Here is a 17,714-nt window from a genome sequence, read left to right as displayed (position 1 = left end):
TTGCAGGTTCCCTTTCAGGAGTGCAAGCAGCCTTCTCCCCAAAGGATACAACCCAGAACTTCCAATTCTGTAAGGTGCACAAACGGACATACTCATCAAACATATGCCGCATCTGGTCAAAGCGCTGGCGGGTGATGGGCACCCCTGTGTCAGGCAGCTGCTGCTGGCAGAGGCTATAAAAAAGGAATGACGAGTTAGGGAGAAACCTGGATTTGGTACAAAAGCCAGGTGCCGCCCTCTCCAGAGCCTGTGGCCTGTTCCTCCCCCCTTCACTGTATGCCCCTGCCATGCCAGAGCTCCATTTCAGCAATCAAGACACCCAAATCCCTTTCTTTGTCAAAGAAAACCAGTAGGTGACCCAGCCAGGCCTACTTGATGGAAACATTCAGCTCCTCAATTTGATCCCGCAGGCGCTGGGCTTCTTCTTGCAAGGTAGCCCTTTCCTGCTGCAGCTTGCAAATATATTCTGCTGTTTTTTGCAGGGTTGTGGCTTTGCTGATCTGCATCGTGGGAGGAAGGAAGGAAGGAAGGAAGGAAGGAAGGAAGGAAGGAAGGAAGGAAGGAAGGAAGGAAGGAAGGAAGGAAGGAAGGAAGGAAGGAGAAATGTATTTATACAGCTTCCCTGGCCTGGCAGCCTCCACAGCTGCTTATAACATCTGCTTTGCCTGCCAGTTGTGGGTTACAAAGCTTGCAGAACTCATCCTTCAGATTAAGCATAGGTGACAAAACTAGAGAAGCAAATTCTCCAAGATGATGTCAAGAACTGCAAGGGTAATTTTGTGTCCTCTACTGAGGAAATTGGAAAGGGTCAAGAATGGCCAATCAGCACTCACCTTGAGGCTAGGCTGGGCACTCAGAGTGCTCACTAGGCCATGTAACGTATCAAATCCCAGTTTGATGTTAAAACGGCGTTTCTGTTCAGCAGAAATGTGGATGATTCTGCGGCTCTCAGTCTAGGCAGGAAGAAGGGAATTCTCAGTGTAAAACTTAGTTGTTCAGTCCAAAGGTGTACAGATTGTCCTCAAGTTACCACAATTGGGACTAGAATTTCCATTGCTAAGCAAGGCGGTTGTTAGGTGAATCATGCCCAATTTTACAACTTTTCTTGCCACAAGTTAAAGCAGTTAAGTGAATCTCATGGTCATTAAGCAAATCCAACTCTCCCCGTTGACTTTGCTTGTCAGGAGCTGGCTTGGAAGGTCTCAAAATGGCAATCACATGAGTCCAGGTTGCTCCAGCTCTTGTAAATACATGCCAGTTGCCAAGTGCACAAATTCTGATAACATGAATATGGGGAGGCTGTGATGGTCATAAGTGTGAGGACTGGTGCTAAAAACAGCTTTTTTCAATGTTGTAACTTTGAAAGTCACTAAGTGAATGGTTATAAGTTGAGGACTACCTATATGTAGCTGCTGAATTACCTTGGCAGAATCTGGCACCAAATTGTCATATTAGCATTTCCTGCTAGGTTTCCATAGGAAAAAAACAAAGGAAAAGGCGGAAAGGCTCCTAAGTTCTTTTCTTTTAGGACTGATGAAATATAGGGCTTTAGAACGATCCCGATATTGATGGGATTTTTAGGCATGCACTGCGCCTTTGGAGCTAAGCATTTGGAGCAGGGTGCAAGAAGGCAGGTGCATTTTCAGGTTGCCCCTGTTTTTTAACACAGTCACAACATGTATGTTTTTATGGGTTCCATCACAGACGATTGATTTTCTTACCATGTATTTCTAAAAACGTATAGAGGACAGCAAGGGAAATGTCATAGACCAATGAAGCACATGAGAAATAAGCTGTGATAAATCAGAGGGGTTTATTAATGAGGGGCCCTTGGTGCCAAGGACCCCTTATTTCAACCCTGAGCTACAAATACTCTACGGGTTTATTAATGCTTCACAATTCACTGATTTCTGGGATGGAGAGGGTAAATATTATCTGAGGAAACATGGTCTTACCTTGCTTGGTTCTGTCCTACTTTGGCTTGAATAGAGAGGGGATGGAACTAGCCCCTCAAGGGAGACAGGGGGTCCCTGTGTCATTCTCTGGTTATTGGCTGCTGGGGGGGAGGGGTAGAGAAGAAAACATCACTGCAATTATTAATTGTTTCTGAGCATACACAGACTTTGTTTCGTTACTGACTTGCTATGGAACATATATGCATGCAGACACTGTCCAGAATAAATAGAACTACTGGTTGACTGTGGATGCTGGTTCTAATGACTCACCACAAATGGGAGTGGGGGAGAGACGTTCTATCTTGGGGACAAGCAATGAACCTGTTGATGCTGTGGTTGGGATGGACTGTGAGGGGCTGGAGATGGGGGACAGCTGAGGGCTGAGCTCTGTTATTCGGGGCAAGAAGCTGGTGGGTTCTTCACCAAATGGGTTGTGCTACAAAAAAGAAGGGGGGAAAAAGTTAACATTGCACAAGAGAACATCAGGCACATGGCAGGGGTGTCCATGATACCTTCTGACAGCAGATACTGAAAATTATTCTCGAAAGGGGGACAGATTTTATGGAAGATAAATCTGGTAGTTACAGTCCTGATTTCCAAGAGCCAGGAGTGGAATTTCCATGGTCAGAAAGTAGTATACAGTACCTGGGAATAGTAGTTCTTTGGACAAACAGTGAGTTGCAATCTGCCTCCAGCTCTGTTGATGAATTTCCCAGAGGGAGATGTGCCCAGGCACCGTTAGACAAAAGGAGCTGGACAACCTGGGACTTTTGGTCTGAGAAGTGCTACCATTCTTCTGTTACAATTTTTCCTCTAATAAAAGCTAGTATTGGCAATCTAGATATGGGATGTATATTGGTTCATTTCACTAATGGTGATGGCAGCTTTCCCTCCAATTGTCCAACTGTCCAGGTGAGATACAGCTCTGTTCCTCCCAGTTCTAGAAGCACTTTATCTTAACCCTGTTCCAAACCCAAGGACCTCCCCCCAAACCATTCTCTCACCAACACCTACCAGGATCTCAGGTGCTGTGGAGGCTACAGTGTGGCTGGGAGTAGACAGGTCCTCTAAACTAGGTTCTGCTTTTGCTGTAAAAAGAGAAGGATCAGGCAACCCATTTATAGAGCACGGCAAGGTTCACACAAGGTGCATAAGCCAAAATCAAGGATGACAAAATACGGTCCCTATAAGATGTGATCGTGCGGCAGATAAACCATGCTGAATGGGCAGTCTGATTCACACCATATCCTGACAACTGCACTCCCACATTATGCTGAACCGCAAATCACCCAATTTCATTTTAACCTAGGTTAATATGTTGTGTGAACCCAACCAAACAGTGCTTTCAATTTAATCAGTGCTCAGGATGCTTTAACTCTAGCGCAGTTGAGCTACAGTTAAGGAGGAAGGGCAGTGTAAACTCTCTTCCAAATGGAATCTTGTTCACATGAACATCATGTGTGCATGAGCCTTAGCTACAAATGTACCCAGCACATTTTTTTCCTCTCTGGAGGTCTTTCTGGTTACTGAAAGAAAGATGCTGATGTTTTCTTAGTTAACAGGTAAAAGGCATCCGGATGGATCCTCCTGTGTGTTGTGGAGCACCTGTACAACAGGAAAGAAGCAAAGCTCCCTTTATCCCTTTCTCACACAGCTATAGCTTTCTCAGCAGCCAGAAATATCTGCCCGACCTTGCCTGGACTTGAAAGCTAAGCAGGGTTAGGCCTCATTAGTACTTGGAGGGGAGACCTCAAGGGAATACCAGGTCCATGTGTTAGACAAGGAAGTCAAAATAACATCCTAGAAAAAGGCAAGGAAAATTATTCCTCTACTTTTGTCCTATGACCAAAGAGTGAACCTGAAGGGACCCTGACTCAAAAGACATTTTACTTTCACTAGAGCTACAGATCTGAAATGGACAATGGTCCATTTCCAAAGATTACCAACTATTACACAGCTAAGATCAAGAACAGCTAACAATCCAAAAATAAGTGGATCGTTGGCGTGCATGTTTGTCATTTTGTTCTGGATTTCAACAGCTGACCTCTCTTTCCTTTTAGCTCTGTGCGAGTGTTCATTATTAAATCTGATGATGGGAACTATTATTTTTAACATTTATATGTGCCCATCTGAAAGGCAATAATTGCCTTAAAAACAGGATAAAAATATTCTATTTGTTTGTTTGTTTGTATCCTCCTTCTAGTTTTTCCACAATAGCAGATCTGTGAGGTGGGTTGGGTTGAGGGAGAGTGGCCCAAAGTCACCCATCTGGCTTTCACAGCTAAAGGAAGACTAGAACTCATGGTCTCCGGCTTTCCAGTGTGGTGCTTTGACCACTAGACCCGTGGTGGCAAACCTATGGCACAGGTACCACAGGTGGCACACAGAGCCCTCTCTGAGGGCACGCGCACCGTTGCCCCAGTCCTAAGCCTTCAGCTGGGTTTTACAAAACCTTTTCGCTTTAGGCCTCCGCCGCCAAGTGCAAAAAAAAAAGGTTCAATTAATCAATTTCAACTTCTCGCGGGGGAAAAAAAAGATCTCCCAAAGTTGGAATTGATTGATCGAACCTTTTAGTTAGTACCACCCAGCCGGCCGTTACCACCACAGCCACGCCCAGCCAATGGGCCACGCCCACCCGGCACCTGACGATATATAAGTGGGTTTTGGGTTGCAGTTTGGGCACTCGGTCTCTAAAAGGTTCGCCATCACTGCACTAGACCAAACTGTCCAACATATGTACGGGCCAATGGGATTATATAGATGATGATTTTTTATGGTTTAGCTAGACTAGAGTCTAGAGAAGCTTGTGTTCCACTAAAAGTCTAAAAGATGTTTCTTTTGGTCTCTCCACCAACCCACTAGGGCATATCCATACAGCTGCTTTGCCATGTTCATCCCAGAGCTATTAGGAAATCACGCTGCCCCAACAGGCATCTTTGCTGTGAAAACAGATGTGTGCTGCCCTGCTGCCCATCCACTTTTAACATGCGCCATTCTAGGGGATGTGACTTGATGCTTCCCTCTGCTCAAATCCCAGTCCTGACAGTGAGAACAATTAATCAGTGCAACGACTTGCCTGCAGACGTTGTGGGTGTTCCATCACTGGAGGTTTTTAAGAAGAGATTGGACAACCATTTGAGCAGGGGGTTAGACTAGAGGACCTCCGAGGTCCCTTTGAACTCTGTCATTCTGTCAATCTGTTAATCCTCCATCACATGGAACGGCTCTTCCAACTGTAGGCACAGCTGTCTGCTTATTGCACGCACTATTATGTTTTCCCTTTTTCTTTTCAGTCACACAGTGAGTTGAACTTTTAAATGAATGCTTTTTAACTTTGGTTCGACTAGTCAATTGTTCAAGCACTAGGTGGCAGGAAGCGTTAGGGTTTTGTTTTTTCTTTGTTTTGTTCTTTAATTTGTTCAGTCAAAGATACAGCCATCAAAAGCTGGAGACTGAGAAAAGGGTTTGGCTATGGAGCGCAGTGTGACAGCTGTGAAGTTCCCCCAAAACCCTCTGTGAAGCGAGAGGGGGAGGAGCCAAGACTGCCCTGGTATAATGGAAGGTGGAAATGACTTTGGGAAACAGGAGGAAGAGCACCAGATTAGGCAATGGAGAAATAAGAGGCGGCTGAGTCTGCAGAAGGAATACGGGCATGGCAAAGGTCACAGAAAGGATCCTCCCTAGTTTCTTCTGCAAAGGTGAGTTGGGGGGAGAGGAGTACTTTCACACCTGCAAGATTCTGTTAATGTAACCTTGCAGTAAAGACAGAGCTTGTGCTCCTGGATGCGCTACATCTCTGCACTATCTGACAAGGCTGACAGTCGGGATGAATTGCCACTGGAAACAGAATTCTCTGCCACCAAGCTACAGAGGTTCAAGAGCCAAGTGCTTTCCATAATACTTTCAATTACATGCAAAGATGGGCTAGTCAGTTTCAGAACTTTGCACTTCTTTGACCAAGACAAAATAGTCCGCAAAAAATGCAGAAGAGTCATCTACAATTTAAATGGATTTTCCTATAAATTCATTGGCTAAAGCAGTAACTGGTAAAATAACCGATCAAATCGATCTATTACTTGTAAAAAATATTCCAGGATGATGAAAAGATTGCAATCTTCTACATGTCCATCAGAATTAATCTTATTAATAATACATTTATCTTTGTGTTCCTTAGTTATCAGTTGCTTTAATTCATTTGTATATACTGTTTTATGTTTATTGCATGTTTTAACTGTTGCATATGTTTTTGTTAACTCTTTTGTAAACCGCTATGTCTGTACTGATTTGACAGTATGCAAATAGAATAAAAATTGAAAGTTCAATATTCAGAACATCTTATTAATAATGCTTTTATCCATGTATTGCTAAAACTTTGATTAGTTATTGGTTGATTTATTTTTAACTGTTGCCTGTTTTTATTAACTCTTTTGTAAACCACTATAAGTCTGTACTGATTTGACAATATGCAATAAAAATGAAAGTTCAATAGGATTTAGTCTTTGAAAAAAATAAGCAGTTTAGGTGTATACATGCTTTGACAATGATTTGGAAGAAATGCTTTGGATGCTTTCATATAAGCCCAACATCTTTTTATTATTCAGTAAAAGAGATGCTTTGCTCACACAAAACAGTACAAAACAGTATTTCCAAATCATTTTTAAAGCATACACAATATCTTCCAAATGCAATTGCTTCCACGGTCCCCCAAATTCCCAATAGGACTTTGGCTACTCTGGCAATTAGTAGTCCAAAACACAGAAGGTTTTTGTTTGAATTGCTGACTTATCTGTAGAACTAAGTGAATCAAACGTATTGGCAACCTCCTAAACATACGGTACAAAGGGAACAGGACTGTGGCCAGCTAAAGAAACAGTGCATGGATTGATATGTGAGAAATGTCATTTTTGGTCACTAATCAGTTTGCATGGCAAGTATTTAAAAAACCAAGCAAAACACATGCAGAATAGATGTTAGAAGAGGAATATCTGCCCTTTCTTCTCCAGCACAATTAATGCAACATCTTATCTCCAAAGGTGTTTACCCTCTGCGATGTTATACATTTATTTATTTTTTTAATTCCATTTATATCCCGCCCTTCTCCGAAGACTCAGGGCGGCTTACAAGCTTAGCAGTAGCCTTCATTCTATGTATATGCCTGCTTATTAGGGCTTTCACACACCCCAAGCGGCATTATTACAAAGTCAGCTTAATTGCCCCCAACAATCTGGGTCCTCATTTTACCCACCTCGGAAGGATGGAAGGCTGAGTCAACCTTGAGCCTGGTGGGATGCGAACCTGCACTAATTGCAGGCAGCTGGTGTTACTTAAGGAGGCATTAGCCCACTGCTCCACCAAGGCTCATATTAATAACAATAGTGGAATAGATCCAGGTTCATGCTTAGATTCAGTGATACCTACTTGATATTAAATGTTATATTTTATTTTAAAACTAGTAAGTCACTGGACTTTGCATGATTCATGTCACATCTCTTTTAAACATGTCTAAGTCTGGATTTCACCCAGTGCTTTCAACTAGTCTGAACAAGCTGTTAAATAACTAAACTGAGAATAAGATCTTTTTGAAAAATCAGAATGCAAGCTATTCTTTAATTAGACCTTGCAGTCTTAATCCCAATGCATTTCCAGTCCGGCAAACCCCCTCAGGAAATATTTTGCCTCGTACTCCTACCTATGGTCAGCAGCTCTGTCAGACACTGGTCAGATATCGTTGCAGCAAGTGGTGGGACAGGAAGTCTTGGGGACCTCTTGTTCTTGATGGTTGCTCCCTTGGCCTTGGGCCTATCACTTCCAGATGGAGGCTGTCCTCTGGCCATGCCAGAAATAGGGCTGCTTGGCAAACCAGGGAGCAGATGTGACGCACTGAAGGGAGAATGGTATCCAGATGGCAAGTCTATATTGTAACTTGGTATATTTGGGGAAAAACACACTGTGGAGAGGGATGGGGAATTAGGACAAGAAAAGAGAGGGGCAGATGGGTAGTGGAACTTGGAGCAAGGGGCTGACAGTGGTGGACATACTGGCTGTTGGCCCAGCAAAGGGGCTCTGGACAGGGGGGCAGGACAATAAGATCCATAGTGGTCAAGGCTAAGCCATTTGTTGGGGAGTGTGTAGGGAAGCAGGGGCTTCTGCTTGCGATCAGGACCAAAATTGTTGGGGGAGGTTGAGGGGGAAGGAACGGGAGGGAGCTCAGGGCTGAGGAAGGCACCAGGTGAACCAAGCTGAGCTGGGCAACCACCTGCAGACTGAAAAAAGAAAAAAAGAGGAGAAAGATGCTGCAACAGCAAAAAAAACATTAATTAAAAAATCCTCCCATTTCATTGTTGAAGTGGACAGCCAACCAGAGAAAAGGCACAAAGTCAAAAAGGGGAAGACTCCAAATTCTATCTGACCTCTAGAAACCCAAACTTTGGGTTTGGCCTTTGCAAGTTTATTTAGCACTTAGGATATTCTCCTGATTTGGCCTTTTGTAAAATCAGCCAAACTAAGTAAAATAGAATCATGACTGGCAATTTGTCAGCTTATCCGTGCAGTACTGTGGATCTGAATCTTATAAGTGGGAAATAATAGTGGGGTGGATTATTCATATTTAGATCACCAAAATGTTGCCAGTCTACATACTCTGTTGGAGTCCATCCCATTACTAGGGGTGCAACAGGCAAGAATTGATCCTTGATCTTCAACCTGTTTTCCCCATCCAAATAACACTTTGCACTTGAATCTGTTTATTATTCCACCTTCAATTTATACTAAGAATTCCTGAAAATGGACAAATGTATCCCTTTTGAGTCTTGATACAGGAGGAACCCTATGCTGAAGCCAGGCTGGGTTGGAAATGGCTGAAAAATACAAAAGGAGAGAACGGGCCCCCAAACTAAATCAAAACCTAGAATAGAGCATTGGAAAAACAGATGACCATCAACCTTGCACACCTGAAGACGAGGGCTGCTCAAGACAGGAGAACTGGCAGAGCCTGTGGGAAGCAAGGCATTGGATGGGCTGGGAAGAAGGTTGCTACCACCACTATCAAAAAGGGTGTCTGGTATTGGCACAAAGCAAGGCTGATCTGTGTAGCTCAGCGGGGGTTGTGTAGGCACTGGCCGAGGGCTGGAGAAGAAATCTAAAGAACAAAAAAGAGACCTAGTCACTTGTACAGTTGGATACTCTAGAAAAACATTCCAAATTTGACAAGAGGCATGCATGCCAAAGATTCAATATGCTTGCATGTACTTTATTTTCCATGTCTTACTTTATTTCCATAGAATCAAGAGTTATGGAATTATGAAAGTCCCCAAACATTAGGATTTATAGTACTTATATAGCCCAGGTAGATATTCCACAACAGAAACAGAAATCAATATGCAGCATTCATTGCCTCCTTGCATCCTCTAAGGCAAAGGTCCCCAACCTTTTGGGCACCAGGGACCGGTTCAATGGAGACAGATTTTTCCGTGGATCGAAGGGGTGTGTGGTTTTGTGTGCTGCCTGCATCTTGCAGAGGGGACTTTGTGCGGACCGGTTGCTGGCATGCCGGTGCCTGGTGCCGATCCATGAACGGGGGGTTGGGGACCCCTGCCCTAAGGCTATCTCTGCCCCATCTCCATAAAAAGGCAGTCCAATTTGAATACAATTTGAGAATACAATATTATTTCCTTTCAAACATGTATTCAGCTAAGAAACAATAATCTCCCCAGAATGATTGAGGAACTCTTTCAACTGGCTAATAACACATCATGCGAACAGAACAATGAATTAATTCAGCTAGCAGGCTAGGGGTGTTGTGGGAAAGCAGCAATAATGTGATATCCAATTTGGACCCTGGATTATACTGTGGCTAAACAGAAGTGCCTTACCTGGGAGACACTTTCAGTTTATAAGTTTTCCTTCTTTAACCATGGCTTTAGGTGTTGTCTAAACTCAAACTTGGGTGGTGAGCTCAGCTAAGTTTAACTTCTGACCTCAAAATTTCACAAGAGAATCCAAGAGCAACTATAAAAAGAGCTGAAGCATCTGCTGCTCTTAAAGTTTTTTTTATTACTTATGGGAATATGTAAGATGAAATAAGATATATGTAAGATAAATATGTAAGATAAAATAGAGTACCAAGAGGTTATCCCAGTTGGGTTACTACAAGATGTTATTTTATAAAAAGAAGATGTCTGGGGTCTAGGCCCTGTAAAGATAGTTAAAGTATTGCTCTGACCAGGGAGGACACCTTACCTTACCAGGTTTCTTGCATAGTACTCATGGATAATTATTGTATTCAGAATTAGGACCAGTCTTTAGTTAATTTATTGGTCAACGTTAATGCAGAAAACAGGGAGTGGTGGTGTCATACTGGAGGGGACTAACAGACTGAGAGACGATTCTACCTCCACCCCATTTACACCTTGCTCCCTTCCTTAGCTCTCTTTCAGTTTTAATGTTAATATTTATTATTTTAATATCTTTCTGTTTTATTCTGTTGTTTTTACTCTGTTGTAAGCCAGAGTCGCCTCTAGGTTAAACGGGTGGCATAAACATTTAATAAATACATAAATAAATTAGCTTGGTTAAATATGCTGTGTGAACACAGGCACTGAGCTTAAGAGATATTGCACCCCCTTCCTGATGCTGATGGTGCTGCCTTGGAGAAGCCACTGCACTGTTCTCACCTGGCCAAAGATGGTTGGAAGGCAGCTGGCTGGATTTTGTAGCAGCAGAAGCAGCAGCAACAGCAGCACAACAGGGAGGATGGCTGCAATTGTGAAACAAGCATTTTTACCACATAGAGAAGCAATCATGTGTCAGATCCCACCCATGGGCCGCAAAAGTGTTGGTCGACACCTTCCAGGGCCCTGACCACAAAAGGGTGATGGATGCTGTGGGATAAAATTGCCACATTTGCAATCTCTCTACTCACAGAATATTATAGTCTACTGCAGAGATGTCCAACCTTGGCAACTTTAAGACTAATGGACTTCAACTCCCAGAATTCCCCAGTCAGCTGCAAGTCTTAAAGTTGCCGAGGTTGGACACCTCTGGCCTAGTGAATTTCTGGTGAGTTAAATCTGGAGAACTGAGGGGAAAAGCCTTCTGCTTAAAAAGTCTGCTAAGAATCAAAGCTTCCTTTTAGAAAAGATTCTTGTGGTTTTTTAGGTTTATTTCAATAATAAGAAGCACGAGTGCATTTCTCTTCTATGTTAAATAGCAGTAACCGACTGTGTCGATAAAGATGTGAGGCATCTAATATTTTGCAGTCTGGGGCCATACTTGGTCGTGGCTGGGTGGAGCACCATACTGGCCCAGTGACTGGAGCTAGGACAACAGATGGATGAGGCCAGCAGAAAGGCTAAAATTATTTCATTTAAAGTTACAATTAATTCAAGCTTATATTTATGAAGTGTAAGTGATATTCCTTGCATTTAATAATTTTCTCCTTCTAAGAAAAAATCATGTAACGGGCCACATGCAACTTTGGAGCCTCAAAATGTAAAACTCCCACAGTTGTGGAAGAAAACATGGCAAGCGTAGGCCTCCCACAAATCTATGAGCGCAGTTTGGTCAGGAGAAAAGGAACCAAACAATCTTTGCTGTGAAGAACATCAAACACCTCCCTGGACGTATCAAACAGGTCTGCGCCTGCTTTCTTGCGCCTGCTTTGCGTGCAGCCTGTGGCTAACCACATCCCATGGTCTTCCCGAAGCTGAGCTCCGTGACCCAGCCGTGGCTTACTCTCCCTTCCTGTCCCTGCAGCACAGCTCTCTCATTTCTGGAGGGTCAGACGGCCCAAACCGCTGCCTTGGCACTTTCGGAGTTGCGTGAAACGGGCATAGTCATTCCGAGCCTGTTTTCTTCCTCAATCCAAAGTGGAAATTTTGAAAACCACAACCCCACATCAAGCACTCTGAAGATTTTTCCACTCAATGTGTGGGGGTGCTCTTTTTCCGATGTTGATTCCCAATTTTAAATTGACCGACTTCAGTCGTTTTTGTGACCTAGAACTTCATTTTTAGCAATATAGAATTGGCATGGGTGAAAACAGGGAGTTTACGCACAAAGAGAAGAAGTGCGTGCACCCACCACACACACAGGCAAGGGAAGATTTAATGTCTGAGGTCGCATCAACCGCTTAGCACTTTTATTGGGAGCTGCATCTAAAATACTGGCTGAGTTTGCACAGCGGCTAAGCTAGTTTGAGGTGCAATAAGGTATGGAAACCCAGGCGCTGCTTTAGCATGTTTTACAAAGTAAGGCATTATGTTATAGTGTAAGATAATGTGGTTTGTTTGGGCATAACATATAAAATGAATGTAACAATTGTGTTTTGCTGAAGTGGATTTACAGTATGTTTTTAAATTAACTTCACTATCTTGTTAATATAATTACAAAGAGCTAAACATTACCCAAGCAAAAAAGAAACATGTTTATGTGACAAAATCCATTTCTCCAGAATGTAGCAACCACTAGAAGTGGACCATCCTTTTCATAAGCATACGTGACACAAAAGAACCAAACAGCTATAAATGTGTCAAAACTTTTCAGCTAAGGCAACTGACCACACTCATCTTGCCAGTTTCTCCAAGTGAGGCCAATAGTTGTGTTCTAAAGTTGGCTGCTACTAGTTATATACAAAGTTAGAACTTTGTGACAAAGCCTAACATTAAGACAACTAATGTAAAAAGAGTGTTCAAAATAAATCTTAATACTGTTTGGTGGCAAAAAGTGTTTCACCAAGATATGCCAGATTAACATAGGCTTTAGGCTTTAATGTATCGTATTAAAAAGATCTTCTGAAAAAACCTAAGTAAATTTTTTGAAGATCCCACTGAAGAATTCATAATGCATTTATCATAATACATAGGAGGCTCTATGGATTTTACTCTGCCAGCTGTTGCCAACTATAGGAGTCAGTACTCATCTCCGTTTCAAGGCCATTGAGTCAGTGCTGCCCAAAGACATGTGGCCAATATAACATCACAGAGTGCTGTTACCTTCCCATCAAAGTGGTATATTTATCTACTTGCATTTGCATGCTTTTTTAAGCTACCAGGTTGGCAGGAGCTGGGGCGAGAACGGGAGCTCACCTTATCATGTGTCGCTCAGGTCTCCAACCTGGACTGCTGGCTTTCCAGCTGACAAGCCCAGTGTCTTACCTGCTGAACCACCACACTGCCTTATCACAATATATGCCTTGGTGGAGCAGTGAGCTAATACCTCCTTAAGTAACACCAGCTGCCTGCAATTAGTGCAGGTTCGCATCCCACCAGGCTCAAGGTTGACTCAGCCTTCCATCCTTCCGAGGTAGGTAAAATGAGGACCCAGATTGTTGGGGGCAATAAGCTGACTTTGTAATAATGCCGCTTGGGGGCCCCCAAAAGCCCTAATAAGCAGGCATATACATAGAATGAAGGCTATTGCTAAGCACATTGGTTTGTGCTTAAATTGTAAGCCGCCCTGAGTCTTCGGAGAAGGGCGGGATATAAATGGGATTAAAATAAAAAAAATAAAAAGTAAATAAATTTCTGAAATAAGATGTATTGGTATCTTTAATTTTAATATATGTATAGCTAACCTTTCAAGAGCAACCCATCTAAAGTTGGATTAGTAAGATTTGCATCTTGGGTCCATAGATTCTGCTTTCCTTTAATTCTTTAGAAACATTATAGGATCCAAAACTGATGCAGACAGTTTATCCAACTGGCCTGATTCACCTAATGCGCAAAATCAATGGCTGGATTCCCGCAACCCACCAAAGACACACTACCTAATGGCATTTACTCTTGACTAATGTGATGTGCCACATTTTGTGTGGCCTCCTGAATGGGACACCTACTTTCAAAACGTCAGCCTCCATGACCAACCAATTACTTTATTAGTGCCTCCTCAAGAGACAAAAGAGAAGTTTTTGGATAGATGAAGATAACTGTATTCTGAGTTTTCCAACACTGTTTTTGTTGCTATTTTCCAACACTGTTTTTGTTGCTATTGTTTATAGATGCAGTAATCATATTATCATGATCTCTCTTAAATCGCTCTAATTTGGCTCAGTGGTTTTAGCTGGGGATTAAGCTATACTACCTATGTCTATTGTGCTGATTTTTTTTTCTAGTGCAACCTACCTTGTACAGCTCTCTGAAATGGGGGAATAGAAATTCATACTTTTGATGGCTGGGTCTTCACATATAATCAGTGATAGTTCTTCTGCATGTAATAGAAGATTGGGGGTGGGGGGAAATACTCAACACATCTTATTCTTCACTGGAACTGGAACTTGTTTGGGTCCCCAGTAAAGTTGTATGCAATGATTGCAATTGTTATTTTTTTTTGTATCATAAATCATTATTGGTTCCTTTCTTCTCTATCGTATTTGCAGGAAAGTGCTAAAGCAAACTCCAAGGAAAACAAAACTTGTGTGCAAAGATATGCATTGAGCTATTTGTATGTACATGTACAACTGCACTACAGAAACAGAACATTACAGACATTTCCAATAGAAGATTGCGCTCAGGAATGAAATTTCCCCACAATTGGTACTCGATGTATCAAAAAGATGTCTGATAGGATTAGCCACCTTTTGGAACAATGCAGCAAAACGACTTGCCGCACTTTACATATTGACACGACTGAAGTCAAAACATCTGATCTTTGAATACATTTATAAATTTCTAGTCCTCAAGAATATAGAGACTCTTTTGCTTCTGCCAAAAAAATAGCTCAGTCTCAAGAAGCACCCCCCTACCCACAAATTTCGCCAAGTCTGCATTCTAAATTTACCCACACCCATAATTTTTGCAACATTGTAAATGTCCATCTGATTTTTGACCCCACCAAAATTAATTCCCTCTCTGACAATAGAATACACCCTTACACACACCCTCCCTTACACACACACACACACACACACACACACACACACACACACACACACCCTGTCCAGCCACTTCCTCCTTTCCCCAATCTTTCAAGCATCCTCCCCCACAACATTTCCTAACACGTGCCCTTCCCCACTGGCACTTAAAAAAATACAAAAATACACTGTAGCTGCTTTTCTCATGTAAATACAATACAAGCCATCCTTCAGCTCCTTCCTTACCAAATTTACAAATACATTCACACACAAACACCCTAATCTCAATAAATCAATGAATAGATTTCCCTTTCCCAGAACTGTACTTCTTTTACAATTGTAGCACTTGATCATTAGCACATGAAATATTTGTAATTGCTGAAACTACCCTCTTCCAAAAGAAACACTTCTGTTATTTGTGTCTACAATAGTCCTCACAGGTAGGCTACATAAGAGCATATGTGCCTTATTTCCTCATCAAATCCACAGCAAATGTTTTTCTTTATGGAAAAATCCAAGTCTTTTCCCCTAGATACTTGTCTGATCTCACCATCTCTACCATACTACACAGTGTAATCCTGGACTTGTTTGTTCAAAAGCCCAGTTATATTCAAACGATTTTATTCTTACATAAAAATTGCAGCCTACTTCAGAGTAAACCTATCTGGGATTGCAGTTGTGCAATTGCACTCACCAATATGCATTAATTATGTCAATTTCATTTTTTATAAATGTCCTTTGCTAGAAGTAAATAATATCCCTATCTTTCAACCTGCAAGCTTCCCAACTGTCAATATTCTTGATAGGATTTTTAAAAAATCACAAGCAACATTGATGAGTTAGGAATATTTATTTTATTTTAAATCCTGCCCCCATTAAAAAAACACCATTTTCAACTTTGTCAGTATATCATTTCATCTCTCTCTGCATCTCCTGGAGACTAAAATTAATAATATTTAATAATTACAATCAATATCATTGAGGGTACTACTATTACGATAATTTAAGTGAGCGTTTGAACAACAGGCTGAAACTAAGGAAACTTAAGTGAACCAAATCATAAAACAAACCTGCCTTGTGCATGTGCAGAGAGTTATTAGGTCTTTAATTTAACTACTTAATTGTGTTATAAAAATGTAGCCATTAACCCTGTAAATTACATCACTGTAGCTTTTCTTGGTGTACAATTGTCACTTACAAGCATTAAGTGAGAAGGCTAAATATAAACAGATTCTGGCCCTCTCTGTACTAATTATAGAGTGTTCATCTCCCTACTGAATCTAAGTTCTCCAGGGTAAGATTTTTCTCTCACTTGTGTTATATTTTTTGAACTTTGAAAAAGCAGGATAGGAATATTATTGGCATTTCTGAACTTTGATGTTGGAGTATACCATAGACAGAAAAAAACAATTGAACAAATCAACCCAGAGTTCTCATTTGAGGCACAAATGATCTGGCTCAAATTGCCCTACTTTGGATCCTTTATGCCAAGATGACTGTGACCTAGGAAAGGTTCTGATGCCAGGAAAGACGGAAGGAAAGAGAAGAGGACAACCAATAGCAAGGCAGACGGACTCAGCTGCAGTGACAATAGTGCAATTTTGAAAGACCTGAAACACCAGGTTAGGGACAGATCATTATGGAGAAAATCTATCTACCTAGTCACTAAGAGTTGACAATGACTTGATGGCACATAATCAATCATGATACTTTGCCCAGTGCTGGCTAGTTCACATAGTCTTAAATGTTTGCATCAATGTATTAAACTCCGTAACTGTACGTCAAGTAAAGGAGAAATAGCAATGCAATTCACATTCACTGGCTTTACTCGTTTATTTTTATAATTTATATCCCACTTTTCCAGAACACATATTGTGTAAAGCATGACATAACCTATTTGGTGGGCATAACATGTCATACATGGATAATATATTAAGCTTACCAAAATATAGTATATGTTGTGTAAATCCAACCAATTGTGATTTATTCAATAAATAATGGTTTAAAAAACATAACATGCACAAATTCAACCAAATATGCAGCGTGGTGTGTGAAATCAGATATGGTGTGGCAATAAGTACACTCCAAGTCAGACAAGGCTGGGCCCCATCTAAATTTTGCTATTCTTTCCCTATAGCAAAGAAGATTATTGCATGCAATATGGGAAACTCAGACCAGAACTGCTATTAACGAAATCTATTCCCTGGCTTCTAAACTACAGAACAGAGATTTCATGGTATAGCAGCAGATTACGCCAGATACAGATGAAGAGTGCAAAAGCTAGCTGTACGTTTCCGTATACATCACACATGAAATTTCTTTTCTTGCATCAGCCATCTCTCATTGGGTTTCTTTTTCCAAGATGTTAAAAAAACACGTTTGATTTCATCCATAATGAAAAAAACGCCACAAATTCATACTTTCATTACACTTCACTCTTAATGGCCAGTTCATAGAAAGGTTTGGCAAGTGTTGAAAGTGTAGAAATTCAAACACACCACAGATTGTATGAATAGCTAGGGATTGCAGTGAGACAAACATGTTACTAAATGTTAGAGGAAACAAGTAGATTTTCTGATATCTGAGAGTCAGTATGAGACCATGGATGATGAGTTAATAAGCTGTAGGTTGGCTGTATTCCCCCTATTTTATTGCTCTGCAGTTCTGCCAATTTCTTGAAAGACTTGGGCAGAATCAGTTGGGAAAACAAAGTAGTAGTAAGGTCTATTTAGTAGACTGTTCCTTAACATAATTTCTAGGGAGGGTCCTCTGTTGTAGTGGTTCCTTGCCTCACCAAGTGGTCTTCGACTTCTTGAGGAGGAAGGTGAAACTATTCATTTTACCCCCTTGGAGCAGAGAGAACTCTCTCTCCTAGCTGTCTCCATACATTCAAGAATTCCAAATGCCCAAGC

At 41.5% G+C, this 17,714-nt stretch overlaps 1 protein-coding gene across 1 annotated transcript in view; it reads right to left on the bottom strand.

The window, feature by feature from the left end:
• Positions 1 to 17,714, bottom strand: part of MLXIPL (MLX interacting protein like) — a gene marked incomplete at its 5' end in the record, with an annotated part of 54,088 nt that overhangs the window by 3,597 nt on the left and 32,777 nt on the right. The window contains 6 exons of the mRNA XM_081313097.1: positions 50 to 173; positions 373 to 500; positions 834 to 953; positions 1,956 to 2,077; positions 2,226 to 2,391; positions 8,906 to 9,093. Of these exons, the coding sequence (XP_081169223.1) occupies positions 50 to 173; positions 373 to 500; positions 834 to 953; positions 1,956 to 2,077; positions 2,226 to 2,391; positions 8,906 to 9,093 (848 nt within the window). The remainder of the gene's footprint in view (positions 1 to 49; positions 174 to 372; positions 501 to 833; positions 954 to 1,955; positions 2,078 to 2,225; positions 2,392 to 8,905; positions 9,094 to 17,714) is intronic.

This window comes from Vipera berus (genome assembly GCF_964194415.1).
Source record: "Vipera berus genome assembly, chromosome: 1".
Classification (NCBI taxonomy): Eukaryota; Metazoa; Chordata; class Lepidosauria; order Squamata; family Viperidae; genus Vipera; species Vipera berus.
Note: the sequence above shows the minus strand (reverse complement) of the source record. Positions and strands in the feature narration are given on the sequence as shown.